Raw genomic sequence first — 21808 nt, forward strand, 5'->3', positions numbered from 1 at the left:
AAGCCACACACTAAGGTAGTTTCTTAAAGTTGCAATAAAAATCATGAAAAAAAAAAACCCACTTAAGAATAAATTTTAGAATAATAAATTATGGTAGAAAAAGTTACAAAGGCAAAATAAATAATGGGCTCTCCAGAATATACCGGACAGTATATTTAGTTTAGTTAGGAGATATTAATATTCCTACTAGTTTAGGACATATTCATATTTAGTTTAGTTAGGAGATACTAATACTCAATTCAAGCCTTAAACAAGTATAATGTTGAGAAATGGATAAATATTATCCTATGATTTCATGTAAAATAAGTGAAATTGGCTCTGTTGCCATCTAGCAAATTTATTTCTGATTTTGTTTTAGCATCTACCAAAATCATCACGTATACATCTCTTCCCTGGGAGGAGTTGAGAAGGGTCAAGGCTACATCTCTTTATGTACTAGCACGATGCAACAAACTATATTAACAATATCTGTTCCTCCAGGAAGCTGTTCTGAATTCTTGAGACTATGTTAGGTCATACACTCTGGAAGCACCCTCCACTTCACCTTCACAGTATCCACTAAACAGATCCATAATGATTTTTCAAAGTGCTTTCATCACTTGACTATAAATTTCACAAAGAAAAGGGCCGTGCAACTACTTCCTCAAGTGTAAGGACCCAGTTTGACTCCCCTTTATTTCCCACACTGTATCATGCAATAAATGGTATTTTGATGTTGATGTTAATGATTATAGCTCTCTAGGGTCTTTGAACCACTATTTATTAAATCATTTCCTAACTTTTCTTCCACTTTTACCTTAAATTCAGGTATTTCTGAAGATCCTAGCCATGGTTCTCTTTTCTAGTCATGCTGTCTATATGGTTTTGTCCAACCACTCCTAAGCCTTCAACTATTACCTAAAGACATTCATGGCAGGCTTTTACATTGGTGGCTTCTCAGTATTCACACCCTTGTCCAGTCACCTTCCCTTTGAATCTGGGCCATTCTTGTGAGTAGCTCTAAATAAAAGAATACGGCAGAAGTGACACTGGGCCAGTTCTGGGATTAAGCCTTAAAAGTCCTGGCAGCTTGATTTGTGTATGTTTTGGGAGTCTTAAGACACCATGTAAAAATTCCAGCTAACCTGCTAGAGATCACATGAAGAAACCATGGGGCAAGGGAAAAGGCTCTGAGACTACCTGGAGAAAGACAGTCATCCCTGCATCCCAGCTAAGCCCAGCTTCTGCACAATCCACAAACTCAGTGCAGCCACATCAGCGACCACTGGTGAGAATGGAAGAACTGCCCAGCTGAACCTGGGCCAAATTGCAAAACTGTGAGCAAATAAAAACATTTGTTCTTTGAAGTCACTTAGTCTTACGCGGCTTTGTTATAAAATAGATAAAATAGCTGGTAAACTCAAAATCTAAATCTCTAGCCTGACCACTCTCTGGGGATAATGGACCTAATTTTAAACTCTGAATTTAAATTTCCACATAGATATTATCTCCATTTCAAATTCAACATTTGCTAAAATGGATTTCAGTATCTCACTTATATAATACTGTGTAAGCTGCTGATTTTAAATTTGTATTCCTCAGGATTCTATGGCTCTGGAATATTTCTAGAGATTTCTTCTAGAACAACACAGGTGGACATGTTTTAATTTCAGTTCTTAGTCCCATCATATCATGGGGGATGAAAACTAACTACAAGCTCAGTAATAATTTAAACAAATTACTGTCCAATAAAAACAACACTTACATATAAGCAAAGTACGAAGAAACACTATTTAGTTATATGACTTTGGGCAAGTAATAATATTTCGAGCTGTAATTACCTCATAAAATACTAAAGTTTGGATATAAATGATCTGATTTTACAACAGAAATTAAGATTTCATTTGTGTAATGACATTTTGAATGTAATAAATTACTAGAGGCAATACAGTGCAGTACTTAAGAGCACAGGGCCTGGGTTCAAATCCTTGGAAAAGTTAGAGAGTTATTAACTGTTAGAGCCAGGATTTTAACCAAGATTCTGCCAATTAACAGCTCTGTAACTTCTTCAAGCTCCAATTTCCTAGTCTGTTAAATGGATATAAAAATAAGTTTATATGACTAATAAGAATTAAATGAGCCAATATTTCTAAAGTACATAGAATACTGCATAACATGTAATTATTAAATAACTTCTAATTTCTCTAGAAAACTGTAATCACAAGTTTGCTTTTTTATGTGCCTACCATATAATAAAAAAACCACTTTTTCTTTTTTTAGAAAAAGGTTTTGTTTATTTGAGAGAGAAAAAGAGAGAAAGAGAAAGGTTGCTCACGAGCAGGGGGAGGGGCACAGGGAGAAGCAGACTCCCAGGGAGCCTGACTTAGGACTCTATCCCAGGATCCTGGGATCATGACCTAAGCCAAAGGCAGATGCTTAACCGACTGAGCAACCCAGGCACCCCTCACCACTTTATTTTCATCAATTTCATTCTTGAAAGGTCTCTAAGAAACCCATGTTCAATACAGTTAGCTATCCACTTAATCAAGACTTCTGCCTTTAGATTACTGATATTTTTTTGACTAAATAAGGTAGCATACACTTTCATACTAACAGTAGGTTACTGAGATAATAAAAAATCTTAAAATGATGTGGGTTCTTTTTAATCAGTAATAATAAATAGAATTTTCTCATCAAGAATGTCATCTCCACTTCATAAACAACTTAAAGTATTTACTACTTACCACTGATTGTCTTGGGCTTTTTAGCTATATATTCTCTCCATTTTCTTGAACTGAGTTGGCTGGGAGGTGGAATAAGTATGTTACTAATAGTACATGGCAATACAAAAAGAGCACCAACCTGGATAAAACAGAATATGTTAAAAAATATATACATATATAAATATATATATATTAAATATATATATATATATCACTAAAAGTGACTACACACTGAGATTAATTCTTAAATAGTGTCACCTGACAATTTTTCACTTGAATTTCACTTATCTAACATGTACTTTGTAATGCTCTTTCACAAGGCCCCTGGAAAAACAAAAACAATACCTAAACTGTCAAAAAAAAGTAAAAAACCAGACAAAGGTAGACAAACATAGGCTCCCTTTTCCATTAAGTTATAGATCTCTGAAAACCTTGTTATTCACAATTTTTTAAAAAGATTTTATTTATTTATTTGATAGACGGAGATCACAAGCAGACAGAGAAGCAGGCAGAGAGAGAGGAGGAAGCAGGCTCCCTGCTGAGCAGAGAGCCCTATGCGGGGCTCGATCCCAGGACCCCGGGATCATGACCTGAGCCGAAGGCAGAGGCTATAACCCACTGAGCCACCCAGGCGCCCCGTTATTCACAATTTTTGCCTCAAGTTCAGGTTGTGGTACATTTCTTTGTATATCTGCAAACCAGTGAGAGCCTGGGAAAGCCATCATCAAAAGACTTTGTCATACTTAGCCATAATTTTATAACCTTTGTCTGGATAGATTATTGTTCTGGTTTCAAAATTACAATACATCTGTAGGTAATTTCAACATCTATTCCCAGAAATCAGAGATTTAATCCTAATAAGGTATAAAATGCAAAGAAACCATGAATCATATGCCAGAAAACCTACAGCAGCTTCTGACTGATTTATGAGAAAACTCAGGTTATTCATCTTTGCCTTGCCAGGAATGGGCATACAGATGTTTCTTAAATATTTGTTTTCCCAAAGCCAGCATATTATATTTAGGCAAAATCTCAATTTGATTAGGTACTGAATAAAATGATCTACACTCTGAAAGCTACATTTGCCTGTTATTTTAGAACTATAAGCTACAACAATCAGCAAATCCCAATAAATATTTTTTTTTAACTCTGGGGAAATTTAAGTAAGATATCTTATAGATCTCAAATCTAATGAAAAATCACTTTTAATCAGCACTTGAAGACGAATGAGCCTCATGATATATATATGATACTAAATCAATACTTTAATGTATTAGTTTTACTGCTATTTGTTATCTTATGCATTCTTAGATATACAAATAAGTATATTAGGAGCAAAAAAAAAAAGGGAAAATTAAATGTTTATTTTTGTTATTATAGCCATGCTTTTTTTAAACTCTAAGTCAAATGTATTTCACATAATTAAGTATTAGACACTAAAAATAAAAAATATGAGCAATAGAAAATAATCCTTAAATATAAAAAGACCTATATTTAACTTTGAAACACGAAATCCTAGTTCTACATACTTGCATAAATGAAACAGGCAGCGTAAAATGTGTAATGGAAGTATTTTGCTCAAAGGATAGACAAAGCTGTGAGTAAGCTAGATCAGGGCCCAGTTATAACTTAATTAAATAATTATTATAGGTAAAGCTGAACAAATTAGAGATGCTAAAGGCAGTTCAATGCACGACTTAAAGTCTGATATTATAAATAGTCCTACCCAGACAAAGCAGTAGCCAAATGTTTGAGACAACTTATTCTTAAATAAACATTTGCTGCAAATATGAAAATAAACATTTCTAAATCCCTTAAGTTATAATTTCCTACAAAATACATTTATGTCAATTGTTTATACTGTGTTATAATAAACTTGGATTTTGATAACTCATTCTCCCTCATGCACTAATCATTAGATACACTCTGAGACTTGAGGATGGTGCTTCTAGGTTATCATATTATTTAAAAATTTAAAATTTTTAAATTTAAAAACCAAATACTGTTTCAAAACCTTGATTCATTCTTTTCAGTAGGTACCATCTGAAGAAGCAGGCACTAAGGCAATAACGTTTCTAGCCTTACAAATTCTCTTCTTAAAAAAATATTTTCTGGGGTGTTCGGGTGGCTCGGTCGGTTAAGCATCTAACTCTTGATTTCAGCTCAGGTCATCATCTTGGGGTTTTGAGATCGAGCCCTGTATCGGGCTCCATGCTGGGTGTGGAGCCTGCTTAAGAATCTCTCTCTTCCTCTGACCTCTGCCCCTCCTACCACTACCACCCCCCACCCCTGCTGGTCTCTCTCAAAAACTTTTTTAAAAATAAATAAAACAAAATAAAAAATATTTCCTGGTCATACAATTAGTAGATAACATGATTCTTTAACAATCCTATTATTTTTTTACTAATCTAGTAAGCTTCACTATAAAAGGTTTTTCTTTTTATTCTGGGGCTAATCAAACTTGTTTTTTTAAAGTCAGAAGTTGACTTAAGATCATATAGATCACTAAAATGTAAGTACTATGAAAGCTTCCTAAGGAGGGACGTTGTTCATTTTATTCTCTCTGGTATCTGAAACAAGCCCCTGGCACACAGCAGGCAGTCTCTGCCCTAGGCCCCTACATAAAATTGCTGAATAAATAAATGAAAACCAAGTTATAAAGCATTAGAATTATTTCAAAGAATGAGCATGCAAATCGAAACTACGTTTTTTCAAAAATGTAAAAGACTAATTATGATCTAGTATATAAAGAAAATACAGTGCTTCCCATCCAGATCTATTAGTTAAATTATGTTGCCAAAAATCATCCCTTATGCTGCTTTAAAGTAGGAACATCTATACAAAGTTTCATCATTTATTTGTCACTTACTGATAAAGAATACTCTAATTTTTTAAAAAGGTTTTATGTATTTTAGAGAGAGAGAAGGGGAGAGAGCATGCAAGCAGCAGTAGGATGCAGAAGGAGAGAGAGAGAGAATCCCAAGCAAACTCTGTGCTGAGCACGGAACCCAATGTGGGACTCGAAATCACAACCCTGAGATCATGACCTGAGCCGAAATCAAGAGTCGGACACTCAACCAATGAGCCACCCAGGCACCCCAAGAATACTCTAATGTTTTATAGTCATTGTCCAATAAATAAAAATGACAATAAATAAACTATGACAATAAATAAAATAAAAATGATAATCTAATATGCCAAATTTAAAACAAAACAACTGAAAATACAGTAAATATCAATAGTTTAGTTTGCTTCTAATATTAGTGTTCCTTATCTTCAACAACAAGATGCATTAAGGATTATTTTATACCTGTATTAAACAAATTACAGGTATGTTTCTGATTTTGACTTGAAAAATTACCTATAAAAGTAATTCATAAATATTTCATCTTATCTTCAAAATATCTCGAGGATATTTGGAGCTTTATACCTTTCAGGAAAATATTTCACATATGCCTATCTATCATTTGGGCTAGATAAACTTCAGAGAAACTGAAATTAGTTATCAACCATCGTTTATAACATACTTGACAGTTTATAAAACATACTCCAATTTGGTTTTCACTGCAACTTTTGCAACAGGTATAACAGGGATTATTACTTATAATTTACAATTTAAAAAGCTATAAGTCAGTGAATGGTAGAACTAGGACTTAAATCTACATTTTCTAAAGTACATTCACTCTTACTTGAGACTTTCTATTCTACCATACTCTTCTCCTTCCCTATTTGAAAACATAGGTGAAGTGATTAATGATAAATGATTTTTATGAAATGATTCCATTTCCTGGAATGGAGAGCTCCTCCCCCCAAATTAGGTGAACTAGATAAGGTTACACGGAGAACTATTTAGTTACTTGGGTTACAATAGAACAGATTTTTTTTTTTTAATTCTTTGTGCTTCTTTTTTTTCTTTTTGTCTTTTTCTTTCTTTCTTTCTTTTTTTTTTTACTATACAACTCTGCAAGGTTTCTATGTGCATATTTTTATAGAGATATATGATCATACTAATTTGCTTAAAGTAAGTCCACCTGATCACTCTACTGCACTCTGCTTGTTTTCTTCATAGTTCCTTTTGTTGCAGGGTGGGGAGTGTGAGGGGTGGGGGAGAGGGGCAGAGAATCGTAAGCAGGCTCCACACGCGGTACAGACCCCCACAGTGGGCTGGATCTCACGACCCTGAGAACATGACCTGAGCTAAAACCAAGAGTCGGCTGCCTAACTGACTGAGCCACCCAGGCTCCCCTCTTCATAGTTCTTACTATTTTCTCTTTTTCCCACCAACATGTAAGTTCTGTGAGGACAGACGTCATTTGTGCAATCCATCACTGGATCCCTCGTATCCAGCACAGTGTCTAGCACATAATAAGATACATGTTGGATGAATAAGAAAATATAAATTTTTAAAAATTTCACATTCTTTAGAGGTATTCTTTAGAGGATGAAAACACAGGCTAATACTACACTTCATCAAATAAACACGTAGGCACACTATTCAAAAACTTAATTTTATGGAAAAAGAGGCTAAAAGTCAAAACTTTAAGATGTATTTATTTGAGACAGAGAGAGAGAACATGCAAGGGAGGAGGGGCAAAGGGAGAGGGGGAAGAAAATATTAAGCAGGCTCCACACCCAGCATGGAACCCAACACGCGGCTTGATCACACGACCCTGAGATCATGACCTGAGCCAAAATCAAGACTCAGATGCTTAACCATGAAAGTCAAAATTTTAAATTATCTATAGTCAAGCATCTTAAGGCCCAAATTATATTTCTTTTACTGTATCAATTTTCTAAGGGAATTATAACCAGTATTTGACTATAATGCCATGGGGAAACTATAATTATAATAATCATTTTCCTCCTTACAGAATTGTTCGAAATAGTTTATTTGTTTTAAAACAGTAAGATAATGTTAAGTAAATACTGCCCATGAATATTCTGTGCATTAAAAATTGTTTTCATAGAAACACAGTAAACTGGGGTGCCTGGGTGGCTCAGTGGGTTAAAGCCTCTGCCTTTGGCTCAGGTCATGATCCTGGGGTCCTGAGATCGAGCCCTGCCTCGGGCACTCTGCTCTGCGGGAGCCTGCTTCCTCCTCTCTCTCTGCCTGCCTCTCTGCCTACTTGTGATCTCTCTCTGTCAAATAAATAAAATCTTAAAAAAAAAAAAAAAAAGAAACACAGTAAACAAATAACCAGAAAAAAAAGCAAATTTTTAGTTTTTCCCATTAAAAACTATACTTGACTTTACATAGATTGCATATATATAACTAAAATTATAGGGATGCTCGGGTGGCTCAGTGGGTTAAGCTGCTGCCATCGGCTCAGGTCATGATCCCAGGGTCCTGGGATTGAGCCCCGCATTGGGCTCTCTGCTCAGCAGGGAGCCTGCTTCCCTTCCTCTCTCTCTGCCTGCCTCTCTGCCTACTTGTGATCTCTGTCAAATAAATAAAAATAAAATCTTTAAAATTGTATAATTAAAAAATAAAAATAAAATTATATAATTATATATAATTTTAATTATATATTTAACATATTAAATATATAAAAATATATTTAATATGTTAAATATATAAAATATATATAAATATAAATATATAATTTTAATTATATATATACGTAATCTAGTAAAGTCAAGTATAGTAGTATATTTAGTCACGTATATTTATATATATATATATATATATATATATATATAAAATTACTGAAATAGCCACAAATCTCATAAACACCACCAGAATGAAGAAAGAAAAATGGAGTGATGCCTGGGTGGCTCAGTCAGTTAAGCACCTGCCTTGGGCTTAAGTCGTGTTCCCAGGACTGCACTGGGATCCTTGCTCAGTGGGGAGCCTTCTTCTCCCTCTGCCTGCCGCTCCCCGTGCTCGCTCGCTCTCTCTCTCTCTCTCAAATAAATAAATAAGATCTTAAAAAAAAAAAAAACCTGAAAACTTACAAATGATAATACAGTGAGGCTTTAGAAGTTTTTCTCACTTCCACCCACCTGTCCTACCATGAAAAAGATAATGCAAGCATGCAAATATCTTCTCACATAACTGAAAATCAGATGTTGAAGGAGTAGGTTAACAATAATCTAACATGTCTTCAAATTTTAAAACTAACAAAATTACCAGTCATGAAGCTTATTTTTGAAAATCTCTTCTAAAATCTTAACATCATTTCATGTCTGCAGAGGACTTTGGTGTTACTATGGGAAGTTCAAAGTACCTTAATATCTATTAGGACCAAAATCCTTTGTTCTATTAAAGAAGCAAAATTATTATGCAAAAACAGATTAACAAACTATAGTTCCTTTTCTCACCCACCCTTAAATGTTAAGTTAAAAACAAAGTGAAAAACCTCTACCTTCCCACGCAGAGAAGAAATCTGCTCGAGCAACAACATGGAATTCTGTTTGGTATTATTTTTTGTCAACCCTCTGAACTAAGGAGTTAAAGAAATGATAGAATGGTGACTGTGAAACAATACTACTCCCTAAAACCAGCCTGGTGGTCTAATCACAAGGTGCTTAGATTAATTTACTAAAAATTTTAACTGTAGGAATTCACAGTTGCTCCTTTTCTTAAGGAAAAGTATTTTTCTAATGCTGAAAATATACCAAGAAGAAAGTGCTTCTATGAAGAGCATCCTTTGAAACTATCAGAAAAAGAGATTTGTAAAAACCATAATTTCTACCCAAATTTTAAGAACACTATGCTAGTGTTCCATTTCCAGGCAACAACTTCTTTTTATATAAAATGTTCTGTTCTTAGGTGTATTAAGATAAATAATTTTTCTTAAAAGACAGTCTAAAATATGTTGAATATTTGCAGATATATATATGAGACAGCATTTGTATTTACTGAAGTATATAAGAAGATACAGTGGACTGCTGCTTATATATCCATCCTGCCAATGGCAAGAGAAACATGTGTGCATTTCAGGAGTCTGTAAATTACTGTTTTTTTCCACATATTCCTCACAATTCTCCATCCTCCCTACCCTGTTAGCAATGAGTAGCAATACCATGCCTATTAGAAGCATATAGTACTTGAAGGAGGATTTTTTCCTTTTGAAAGTTGTACAACTTCTCTTAAAGCCATGGCAACAAAAAACATACTGAATGTTATTAAAGGGAAAAAACCCCAGCATCGTCAAATACCTAGATGTGGAGGAAACATTCCAACGTTCCACCTGACAAAGAAAATGTAATCTAAAATGAACATGTAAATAAAAGGATACAACTCAAATTCAATATCCGACATATAGCAGGAGGGTAGATCTGATAATTTTATCATCTGCACAAATTCTAAAGCAGGGCCATAATAATGGAAAACCTAGGAAAGAAATAAGATTATGTAAACTTCAAATTCTATAAATAAAATAAAAGCAAACAAATTAGTGATTACAGTTTAAAACTTTAAAATGGATCTTCAAAAGCTGGTGTTTACAAATTATGCAAGCCACAAATTAAATCCTCTATAGCAGGCAAGAATTTTTTCCATTTTAATTCTACCTTTCAGAGTAGAGACATAGAGATTTCTCAGTAACTGAAAAGAGTTTTGACAGAGGGAAAAATGAGTCCAGAAAGAGACAAGCAAAGGAAGACAAGAGTTCTCAACTTTTTGTGATTATTTTCAGCAAGACAGAGAGGTGACACAAGAGGCTAGGATACCAAAGAAACAAACTTAGAGGATTTGCAAGACTGAGAGAAAGAGAAGATTCTCCAGGATGAACTTAAGATTGAGTGGTATGATGAGATAAAAAAAAAATCCTTGAAATAAATGCTGAAGAAGTTAACAGCGCTAGTGAAGACAAGTGTCCTAATTAACAAAGACAGCTCCACTCAAAGAAATAAAATTGCAGTATTTCTTTGGGCAGAGTCTAAAACTAAGCTACCAGTGAGCTAGCAAAGGAGGACAAATATTTTAGAAGTGGGGGCTACAGTACTTCACAAGAAGGGCAAAGAATAACAAACACATCTTGAGGAGACTACCCAAAGTTTTAAACTTGAAGAAAGCTGAGTAATTTCACCATATATAATTGTGTGTATATTATGTGTACATAAATACACACACATATATATACAGTATATGTATACACACACACACACACAGAGAGAGAGAGATGGTACCCTAAGATTCCTGTCAATAGCAGCAAAATTTAAATACATTATTCATACTTAAATGGTGTACTACGAAAGAAGAGACATTGAGGTCATCGATCTTACAATCTTTATAAAAGAATCTAATATTCCTGTGAAAGATGGCCATGGTAGGTTACTTAAAGTAAGCAATTCTAAACAAATATCGGGAAATGTGTTCCCATCAGAAGTATGCCCTTTTTTTGTACTACACTTTGATCAGAAAATATTACCCATCAATCTGACATCCTTGTAACTTCAAGGACTATTGTTTTGCACATTCTTGAATTGAGTCTTTTTTTTTTTTTTGGTCTTTTTAAAATTTTTTTCTAACTGGGTCTTTTAAAGTGAATTTCTAAAGGCTTCTATATAAACATCTTTTCTTATGTTATTTTTTCCAATGTAAAAAAAAAAGTCAACTAACTAAACCCTTTTAAATTGTTGTATTTCATATTTATTTACATTTTAAGAATGAATCTATGGAGATATGGGACACAAGCTAATACTTCTTAAACTGTGAATGAAGGTACTATGATCCCTTTCCTCATTTAACCTTCATAATAACTTTGTAAGGTAAGTGTGTTACTGTCTTCATTTCACAAATGAGTTAGTCAATCTCTGCAGGTTACAACGCCTTAGAGGTGACAGAGTCAGGTTTCAAACCCAGGTCTACCTAACATCAAAGCCTGTTCTCTTTCCAGAGTATCATATTCCCTCCAAACCGAGTCTCAGAAAGTTCCGATAGCAAAGTCCTCACCAAAGGAAGTTTCAGGCCTATACTGATCTAAAGTTAGGATCATTCCATTTTAAAAATAAAATAACAATAGTTTTGCCAACATTCAATAATGATAACATAGTATAATTTAAGTGCTTAATTATAATTATAATAAAAATTACACCAGTGAGCCCATTTAAGCACATATGTTAGAAACAATAATTTCAAGATTCAAACATATCTTTTTAAGAATGAAAATATGCATGAATGAATGACTGCAAAATGAATTAAATTTAGATTACCTTTGGTAAAATATTCTTATCCTTTGATGGTATTACCTTTTTGGCAAGAATGCAAGGATTTAAATTAGATGTACTAAAATTCTTAGGTGTGACTCCCTTTAAACAAAATTCAGGAAAACTAATTTCAAATCCAAACTGAAAAGAAACCAAAAGAACACAGTTATAAATACCATGAATAAACTTACAAAGACCAATACATCTTATTGCAATGTAAAAATTGAGAAGAAAATCACAAGAAAAAACATTTTTTTAAAAGATTTTATTTATTTATTTGACAGACAGAGATCACAAGTAGGCAGAGAGGCAGGCAGAGAGAGGGAGAGGAGGAAGCAGCTTCCCCGCTGAGCAGAGAACCTGATGAGGGGCTCGATCCCAGGACCCTGAGATCATGACCTGAGCCGAAGGCAGAGGCTTTAACCCACTGAGCCATCCAGGTGCCCCAAGAAATAACATTTTTGTTCCTCAACTCAAAATGTGGTTCTTCCATTTATGTACACATCCTTCCTGTTTTAACTTACATGTGGATCTTCTCATGAAAAGCTCTCCTCGGCCCTATACCAGCCTACAAGAGTATACTAAACCCATTCTGTGCAACCACAGAGACAAACAATCTCCTTTACATATACTTGTTCAAAATCTGGCTTCCTATCACTCCGCAAGTTCCGCAAAAACAGAGCTTGTCTGTCTTATTTAAACAAATTCTTAGGACAGGGCCTAACACATAGTTTGCTTTTAAAATAAGTTGTTGATGAAAAGATCAATTCCTGCAGAAGCAGTAATAGTAGGGGTACTCATAGTAATGGTAACAATGATACTAACATTTAATGAGTGGTTACTTTGTGCTTTACATAATTTAACATTCATAAAAATCTATGAGATAGGAGCTATTATGATACCTATCTTACACATGAAGGCAACTATGGCACCAAAAGGCTAACTATTATCCAATGTGTCACACAAAACGAGTAAGAAATAGAGTAGGTATTTGAATGCAGACAATCTAACTCCAGAATCTATGTCTTTAATCACTATAATGCCTCTATCCTAAAAGCTATTCTCCACCAAAACAAGTGATTTCAAGTTTTACATTCATCTTGTGGCAACATAAACATTTAATTTCTTACTCATAAAAGAATAAAAGAATCACACGAAGAGAACTCTGCCATTATTTTGTATATGCAAACATGTAGTTTCAAAAAATGTATACAAAAACAATTCTAGCTAATTCTATCCTACACGCTTCCAGATGGCTATGTGGTTTGTTTACATTAAAACCACTTGCACAGAAGGGTTACCTGCAGACTGGTATTTCCTAAGGTAAGGATGAGACAGCATGTAAATCAGCAAGAAGGGCCCAATCACATTAAGTCCTATTGTCTTATTAGAAGTTTTATTAAGCCATAGTCAAGGATGAGTTGAAAAGGAAAAAAAATCTAGTAATTAGTGCAATAAATCTTTATAGAAACACAAGACTCAACTCATATTCCCAAGTCACCCTGAACAAACACTGAGAAACTTTACAATTTTGGTATTTTTTTAAAGATTTTACTTATTTATTTGTCAGAGAGAGAGGGAGTGCACAAGCTGGGGAAGCAGCAGGCAGAGGGAGAAGCAGGCTCCCCACTAAACAAGGAGCCCAGTGTGGGACTCGATCCCAGGACCCCAGGATCATGACCTGAGCCAATGGCATATGCTTAACCAACTGAGACACCCAGGTGTCCCAAGAAATTTTATTTAGTTTTGCCTATATTCAAAAATATGTAAACTACTAGATACTTGCTTTAACAAGCACACAACTTATAAAAGCCACTAAACATATTCATTCATCATAAAAGATGCCAAAATAGAATTGGAACCTCATAGAAATTTAAGATTAGAGAAGTTAAACTTATCTAATATTTTCATCTTGTAGTTGAGAAATCTGGGATCTTGTGAGGTTAAAAAAATGTTATTCAAAATCAGAGAGCTGGTTAGTAGACAGTAGTGATCACTTAAAGTAGTACTGCAGGGCATCTAGGTGGTTCACTCAGTTAAGCGTCTGACTCTTGATTTTGGCCCAGGTCATGATTTCAGGGTGGTAAGACTGAGCCCAGTATTGGGCTCTGTGCTCAGTGAGGAGTCTGCTTGAGATTTTTCTTTCCCTCTCCCTATGTCCGGGCCGCTGCTCCCTCCCACTCTCTCCCTAAAAATAAATAACTAAATCTAAAAAAAAAAAAAAGTGGTATTATAGTTAAGAGATGTTCTAAGCAGCTTTCTAATAGTCTATACATGTAATGAAATAAGGCATCTTGGATAAATGACATGAACTCAACTAATGTCAAATTCTGTATTTTTATTTTTATTTATTTATTAAAAGATTTATTTATTTATTTATTTGACAGAGAGAGAGAGAGAGAGATCACAGTAGACAGAGGCAGGCAGAGAGAGAGAGAGAGGGAAGCAGGCTCCCCGCTGAGCAGAGAACCCGATGCGGGACTCAATCCCAGGACCCCGAGATCATGACCGGAGCCGAAGGCAGCGGCTTAACCCACTGAGCCACCCAGGCACCCCAAATTCTGTATTTTTAAAAGACTCTTAGATTCTAGAGCTGGAGTGTCCAAAAGATAACCATGGTGACTATATAATTAAAATAAAGCTAAAAATTCTATTTTTTTGGTTGAAATAATCACATATGTAATCACACACAGAGTGCTCAGTAGCACTATAAAGCCAATGACTACTGTATTATTAGCACAGGCAGAACATTCCTATTATCACACAAAATTCTTAGATAGTGCTATTCTAGAACATCTTTATGAGGTACATTGTCATTCAAATTAATTTCAAGTATCTATGCTGTAAATAAAGCTAACAGGTCTGCTTTGCAAACTGTGATAACTGAGAAATCTACTTACCTTTCTTTCCCATATCTGAATCTTTCCCCTCCATAATTCCTTTGAGTCAATAGCATTTTTGAGATCTTCTAAAGATATAACATTAGCAGAGAGGTATTCTGCAATTTTCTGACAATTTCTACAAATAAAAGATTACGATGGTTAAATACAGGGTTTTATATCTTCCTTCGATTTAACGGTTATAGTTAACTATAATCCTAACAGGCAAAAATGCAAAGTTTCTATTGGGGCTTTTATCTACTAATATTATAAAACATTCCTTAAGTCAGTTTCTGAGGGAGTCACTATTATATGTCTGTTTAATCTCATTATTCCTGTTAAGAGGAATTACTCTTAACACTACAGACGAAGGAACAGATTTTCCTATTATTATTTATTAGCTGAAGTGTGCCTGATATATACACATGTACACAGATACACAGACTTAGTTATCAGCCCTTTATCTTCAAAGGGAGAACGGCGCTCCTAAAATTTTTCTCCTACAGCTCTGTATGGAATTGCATAGAAGCACTTATCACAGATGATCATGGCTATTAGCATTCCTAGTTCTCCCAGTATTTCAGTGAACAAGATCAAAGCTTGCTTTCTTAACTCATCAGCATCTATTGCTGTGCTTGGCATAAAGTCAGTGCTCAATAAACACTTGTTAAATGAATAAAATCATGAAGTTAAATCCAATTGAATACTTCTTTAAGGATACAATTAGTCCTTACTAAAATATAAAACACAACAGTACATACTTGTTTCTACATTGCACATAAAACAAACAAGTAACAAATCCAGTGTATCCCTGTATCCAGGGAATTCATCCTGGTGCTCGATGGACAATACCTACCTATTTAAAAGCACACCGTGTGTTTAGATAATTAATGCTCAATAATGGTTATAAAACAGCACTGATGATATCTACTAAAAACTTAAATGTCTCAGGACTATAAAGTACGAAACAAGAAAAATCTAGATTCTTCTCAATAGATAAACCTCTAACAACAGTATAACATAAAACTATCTTGTCACATTAAAAAAAAAAAACCTTGGGGCGCCTGGGTGGCTCAGTGGGTTAAGCCCCTGCCTTCGGCTCAGGTCAAGATCTCAGGGTCTTGGGATCGAGTCCCGCGTCGGGCTCTCTGCTCAGCAGGGAGCCTGCTTGCCTCTCTCTCTCTCTCTGCCTGCCTCTCTGTCTACTGTGATCTTTCTCTGTCAAATAAATGAATAAAAATATAAAAAAAAAAAAAAAACCTTCAAATCCTAAGTCTGTTAAAAACAGGATACCATGCTAATTGTAAAAACAGATAACACTGTGAGCAAATACGAACAAAGCAGCTTACGTTTCACAGTGATTTCCTGCTATGGTAACCTTTGCTGAATACCATTCCTTCAGATGTTTTAGTGCTCCTACAGCAGGCAGACAGTCTTTCAATCTAGGAGGATCTTTTTCAGAAGGCAACAGTACTATATCTGTCATTGCTCGACCTAGAAAAGAGAATAAGGCATTTTCATAATTTTTTTAAAAATCAGATATGTCTCAAAATAGTACTCTAAACATTGAATTTTATGTTTATTTAGAAGACAAAGAAGGATTTTAACTTTAATTTCTGAAATTCTTTAAAACAAAACATATCTTTAGAAGTTCAAAAGTTCTAAATGTTAATCATTTGATTTAAAAGCATGTTATCTTTAATAGCTAGCACACACCAGGAAACAATGGAGTCTATCATAATTACTTGCCAATTATGTGCCAGTGCTTAATTATATATGTTGCTCTTGAGATCACCAATCCTATTGTTGTACTGAACAGAGAAAAAAAACCTGGGCAATTTCAGTATATTTTTCTATACTTCATTTACACAAAAGAGAATGAATTAATATAAAATTATAAGGTTCAAATAAATTATTTCTTTTTATAGGACAATAAAACACTCAGAAAACTCAATTATACTGACAACATCATTAGTTCTTAAGGAAAAAAAGTAAAACTGCATGAAACTTCACATTTTATAAAATTATAAATTTGTCAAAGAACCAAGATAATATAAATGAAACAGAAACCAAATAGAAATTTGATAATGAAAGCATTCTAATTTGCCAAAACAGCAACTATATATTTCAATGCATATTTTTAATTTTACACATTTCATTTAAAAAACTCATGTTTGTTTATCTATGTATTCAGTTATTTTCCATACAGGACCTTTACACTAAAATAGGATCTTGAATATAAGGATTAGATGATGAGCTATCAAGTCCTTCATGGTAATCACATATGCTTTACTCATCATCACATACTCAGCTCCTAGTACAATATGTGACATATAATAGACACAACAACTATCTGCCTAATAAATGACCTTCAATGACGACAATATTCAAGAAAGCTCTTCAAAATTATTTATAGATGCCAAACTGTACTGAGCTTCAGCTGCCAGCTGCTTGATTGACACAAAGAAAGATAAATTTAAGACAGAATACAGTTTTAAGAATAGTATGGTACAGTATTTCAAAAAATATGCTTTCCATTATAGTAGAAAAAAAAGGCGGGGAGCTCTGTAAAAAAAGATGTTGAGTAGGGACACCTGGGTGGCTCAATCAGTTAAGCGCTGCCTTCGGCTCAGGTCATGATTCCAGGGTCCTGGGATCGAGCCCTGCATCAGGCTCCCTTTTCAATTGGCAGCCTGCTTCTCCCTCTCCACCACTTGTGCCCTCTCTTGCTCTCTCTCTTTCAAATACATAAATAAAATCATTTTAAAAAACAACTGACTAAAGGGCTTCTTTTACCGTATAACATTCTACTCGATAATGTATATAGTGACCTCACACCTTATAAGAATGCTATCCAAATGATCTAGGTTAAAGAACTTCTTTCTCCTAGAGAGAAAGAACTAGTATTCTATAGAACTATAGGACTAGTATTCTATAGAACATACTGTGGAAAACAAGGGTATGTAGAGGAAACATTCCTCAGTAATAACTACATAAGGAAACGGTGATGGGTATTTAATTCTTTAAGTTCTAATTTTTGTTTAAATAAAAACAATTATGAGAATTATTTATTTAAATAAAAACAATTATGAGAACTGTAATGTCTCAGTAATATACTTTATTAAAGTAGTGCATTGTGTTTTGTATCAACTTCAATTAAAAAATTATTTTTCAGGGGCATGTGGGTGGCTCAGTGGGTTAAAGCCTCTGCCTTCAGCTCAGGTCATGATCTCGGGGTCCTGGGATCGAGCCCCGCATCGGGCTCCCTGCTCAGCGGGGAGCCTGCTTTCCTTCCTCTTTCTCTGCCTGTCTCTCTGCCTACTTGTGATCTCTGTCTGTCAAATAAGTGGATAAAATCTTTAAAAAAAAAATTATTTTTCAGAGCACCTGGGTGGCTCAGTCGGTTGAGCATCCATGGCTCTTGATTTCAGCTCAGGTCATGATCTCAGGGTCCCAAGATGGAGCCCCACATCAGGCTCCACACTGGGTGTGGTGCCTGCTTAAGATTCTTTCTCTCTCACTCCCTCTAAAAAAATTTTTTTTTCATTTTGAATTTTGAAATTAGAAGTGAGAACACTAGCATAAAGACTGAATTCATTACTCATTCACAGAAAGTATAAGATAAGATATAAATTATTGAAAACAGTCATAAAATATTACCAGGAGCAGGAAGTTTATCGGACAGCTGATGCAAATTTTCTGCAGATTCTTCATATAGGCTAAAATAAGAAAAACACACCCTCACATTACATATAATAATAATAGGTAATATTAAATGGACCATGTGCCAGATACTATTAAGTATGTTAAATGCATTATCTCATGTGATCTTCATGACAATCCATGAGACACTAGTAATATTATTATCCTTAAACAAATTTGCCTCAGTCACATAACTAGTAGGTGTAGAAGCTAAGATTCACACACTGAGTCCAAGTTTTTAGCCACACCATCAAAACCAAACAACACTAACAAAATAGGGGGGGGAAACCTCTAAATTATACCAAGTATATTAAACATAAATCCTAAGTAATAGACCAAACATTTTTCTGAACCCTAAAAGTAAGTATTGTTAAGGATTTAATAAAGGATACTGCTTTTCTCTGAAAGGCATAGAACAGCCCCAGTTGGAAAATACGATGATGTCCTCCAATTCTTCAAAATCTCTTCATTTTATCCAAATGATGATTTTTTTCCTCAAAAATTCATAAACATAAATATAACATAAAGTTACTTAAACCCTTTACTATAAACCTGCCATTGTCCAGAAAACTTAAGCCATCTTCTGGTAAAGTATAGTTTTCAAGCTCCCTCTTGTGGAAATAATTATTAGGTCACTTACTAGAAATAATTACTCACCATCTTTTAATAAAGGTGGGAAAACCTGGGATGATAAAAACTCTAAGAGGGGAAGGCACCTTAGAAATCACCTGAAAGGATCTCAACATTTCATGGACGAGAAAACAAAGCACCAGAGAAATGGAGTGACCGGGACCGACCCAACATCATGTACCTAGAAACCACCTCTAATGACCCCTGGTTCAATACCTTTTGCTCAGTTCTACAAGATCTCCTTTCATTAATCGTACAAACAAATATAATTTGGAAAGAGGAAAACAGAATTTTTAAAGTGTCCAGTACTTTACAGAAATATTATAATTCATGAATCCTGCAAGAAACAGAAGTGGGATTTTGTAATGAAATATTATGGAAGACTAAAATGAAAGGTATTAATTATGAGTCCAAGATGGGACATTTCATGAAGAAAAAAATAATCACAACTTTTGTCACCTGGACCAACTTGTATATTGTACCACAATTCAAAAAACCTGAAAGTGAACCCAATTACCTATATAATCCTCAGAAACTACGCATTTTAAAGTGTCTAAATGTTCAAGATATACATAAATTGAAGAAATCATATATTTCAACCTCAAATAGCAAAATGAAAATCACATTTTTAGAGTTTGAGTTTGAATGCCAGTTTTTAATTTTAAATAAAGTTTCTATTTGAGCTCTTAAAATTCATAATCAGGCAGAATTTATCTTTAGGAAAGTAACATATTAATTAGAGTAACACTTTTTATGATTCCTGCAATTTTGTAAGCTTAAGAAACTAAACATTTTCAGATGCCCATTTTTCCAATTTAAATAGTTTTATTCAAATAAAAGGCCCAAATTGCCTATCTTCCAAGATAAAGAACTGACAAATTCAATTAACTAAAATTGCCTTTTTTTTTAAAATTTTATTTATTCATTTTACAGGCAGAGATCACAAGTAGGCAGAGAGGCAGGCAGAGAGAGAGAGAGAGAGAGAGAGGAAGCAGGCTCTCTGCTGAGCAGAGAGCCCGATGCAGGGCTCGATCCCAGGACCCTGAGATCATGACCTGAGCTGAAGGTAGAGGCTTAACCCACTGAGCCACCCAGGCACCCCCTAAAATTGCCTTCTGATAGCTGCTAAAACATTTAACCTTCACTCTTGTGGCTAAAATACTGTCTAATGTTAAGTATTTTAAAGATTCTACAGAAAGAAAAAAAATTATACAAATATATTATAGAAAGTAAGATATTGTAAGCATACTCAGCCAAGGATAATGATTCTCTGCTATTACTATCTTCTTCCTCAAAACACTCAGCACTCAAACATTCTTCAATATTTGTTTGAAGCACATTTTCAATTTCATCATTTTCTGTATCAAAATGTATCTCTTCCCAGTCAGAACTGCAAAACTAACACATGACAAGATTGCATTAAATGATGGGTTCTTGAAATTATTTATATTAACAAGGACATTTGCTAATGGCTATTTTTTCATTTATGTTACCTGATAAAATCCACATATGGCCTGCACTGCAAAGAACCACCTCTTGCAACCGGGTATGCCGCCTACAGAACATGCTTGAAAACAAAACCATGCTTATTAGAAGAAAGGCATACCACAAACAAGCAGATGTTTGTATAGCATATATACATATACTTAGAGAATTGTATAGTTTTTAATATATACTATGTAGTTCTTTAAGATATGTGTGTATATGCATTTACACATACATAACATGGATCTTTTTAAAATCCCTAAAAATTCAAACAGAACAATCTGCCCGAAGAGCAAATGCATTCACTCACAACGAATACTTTCATTTTGTCAAAATCAAAATCCATACTATTTTATTCACCATTTTAAACACTAAAGTCTACCCCCAAAAATACACCCACTCACTTACTATTGAGTCACACAAAAGTGTGTAAGTCATTTTAGGAAAAACGATTCCCTCTTCAAAGACCATGAAGGTCTGATTCATCCCGGCTAGGGGAAGAGGAGATAAAACTTCAACCTAAACGTTGGGAAGATTCTCTTCTTGGAGACCGGAATGTTACATGAGGGTATGAAGTTGAGGGTCATCTCTGGGATGCATGTCCATTTAGAGTCACAAAGAATGTAGAACTACGCAAAGAAACTGGATTCACAGGAGGGAGGAGAAATGTGGTTAACTTGAAGCTTAACTCATGGGCGCTAGGTAACAGGCTAAGTGCTTATTACCACTTTCTGCCAACAGCCTCAGAAAAAGATTTTACCTCCTACTTCATTAAGAAAATAAAAACCATTATTAGGTAATTACTCCCAAACATGCCATCAGCAAACCATAGGACACTATTCGCATTCCCATTAGTTTTCCCTCGTTTCTCCCTTTCAGTTCAAAGTTATCCCTCAGACTTCCATAGGGACCCCAAACTCTGATTAGATGATCTTTCTTGCACCTTCCAGCTCTCCTTTTCTGTCAGTTCCTTCCCACTAGCATTTAAGTTTGCACAGATATTCCTCAAATTAGAGGGGGAAAAAAAAGAGAGAGATCTCTTTTAAATCACCTCCCTTTGCTAGACAGTACTATTTCTTTACTTTTCTTCAAGGATAAACTGAAAGTTTTGCCAACACTTGATGGTCCTATGTCCTCATCACATTTTCTACTGCCCTCTAAATCCATTTCAGTCGGGTTTTTTTTTTTTTTTTTTGTCTCCAACATGCCACTGTAACTACACCCCCAAAGGCATGTTACTAAATGTGACAGCTCTTA

At 34.6% G+C, this 21808-nt stretch overlaps 1 protein-coding gene across 1 annotated transcript in view; it reads right to left on the reverse strand.

Annotated features, from left to right (window-relative positions):
- Window positions 1-21808, reverse strand: part of MTBP (MDM2 binding protein) — a 76497-nt gene that overhangs the window by 50618 nt on the left and 4071 nt on the right. The window contains exons 3-11 of the mRNA XM_080803174.1: window positions 20560-20633; window positions 20316-20464; window positions 18395-18453; window positions 16084-16228; window positions 14756-14873; window positions 11862-11996; window positions 9944-10038; window positions 9068-9140; window positions 2724-2841 (exon numbers count right to left, since the gene is read on the reverse strand). Coding sequence (XP_080659300.1) covers window positions 2724-2841; window positions 9068-9140; window positions 9944-10038; window positions 11862-11996; window positions 14756-14873; window positions 16084-16228; window positions 18395-18453; window positions 20316-20464; window positions 20560-20633 — 966 coding nt within the window. The remainder of the gene's footprint in view (window positions 1-2723; window positions 2842-9067; window positions 9141-9943; window positions 10039-11861; window positions 11997-14755; window positions 14874-16083; window positions 16229-18394; window positions 18454-20315; window positions 20465-20559; window positions 20634-21808) is intronic.

Source organism: Martes martes, assembly GCF_963455335.1.
Source record: "Martes martes genome assembly, chromosome: 4".
Taxonomy (NCBI): domain Eukaryota; kingdom Metazoa; phylum Chordata; class Mammalia; order Carnivora; family Mustelidae; genus Martes; species Martes martes.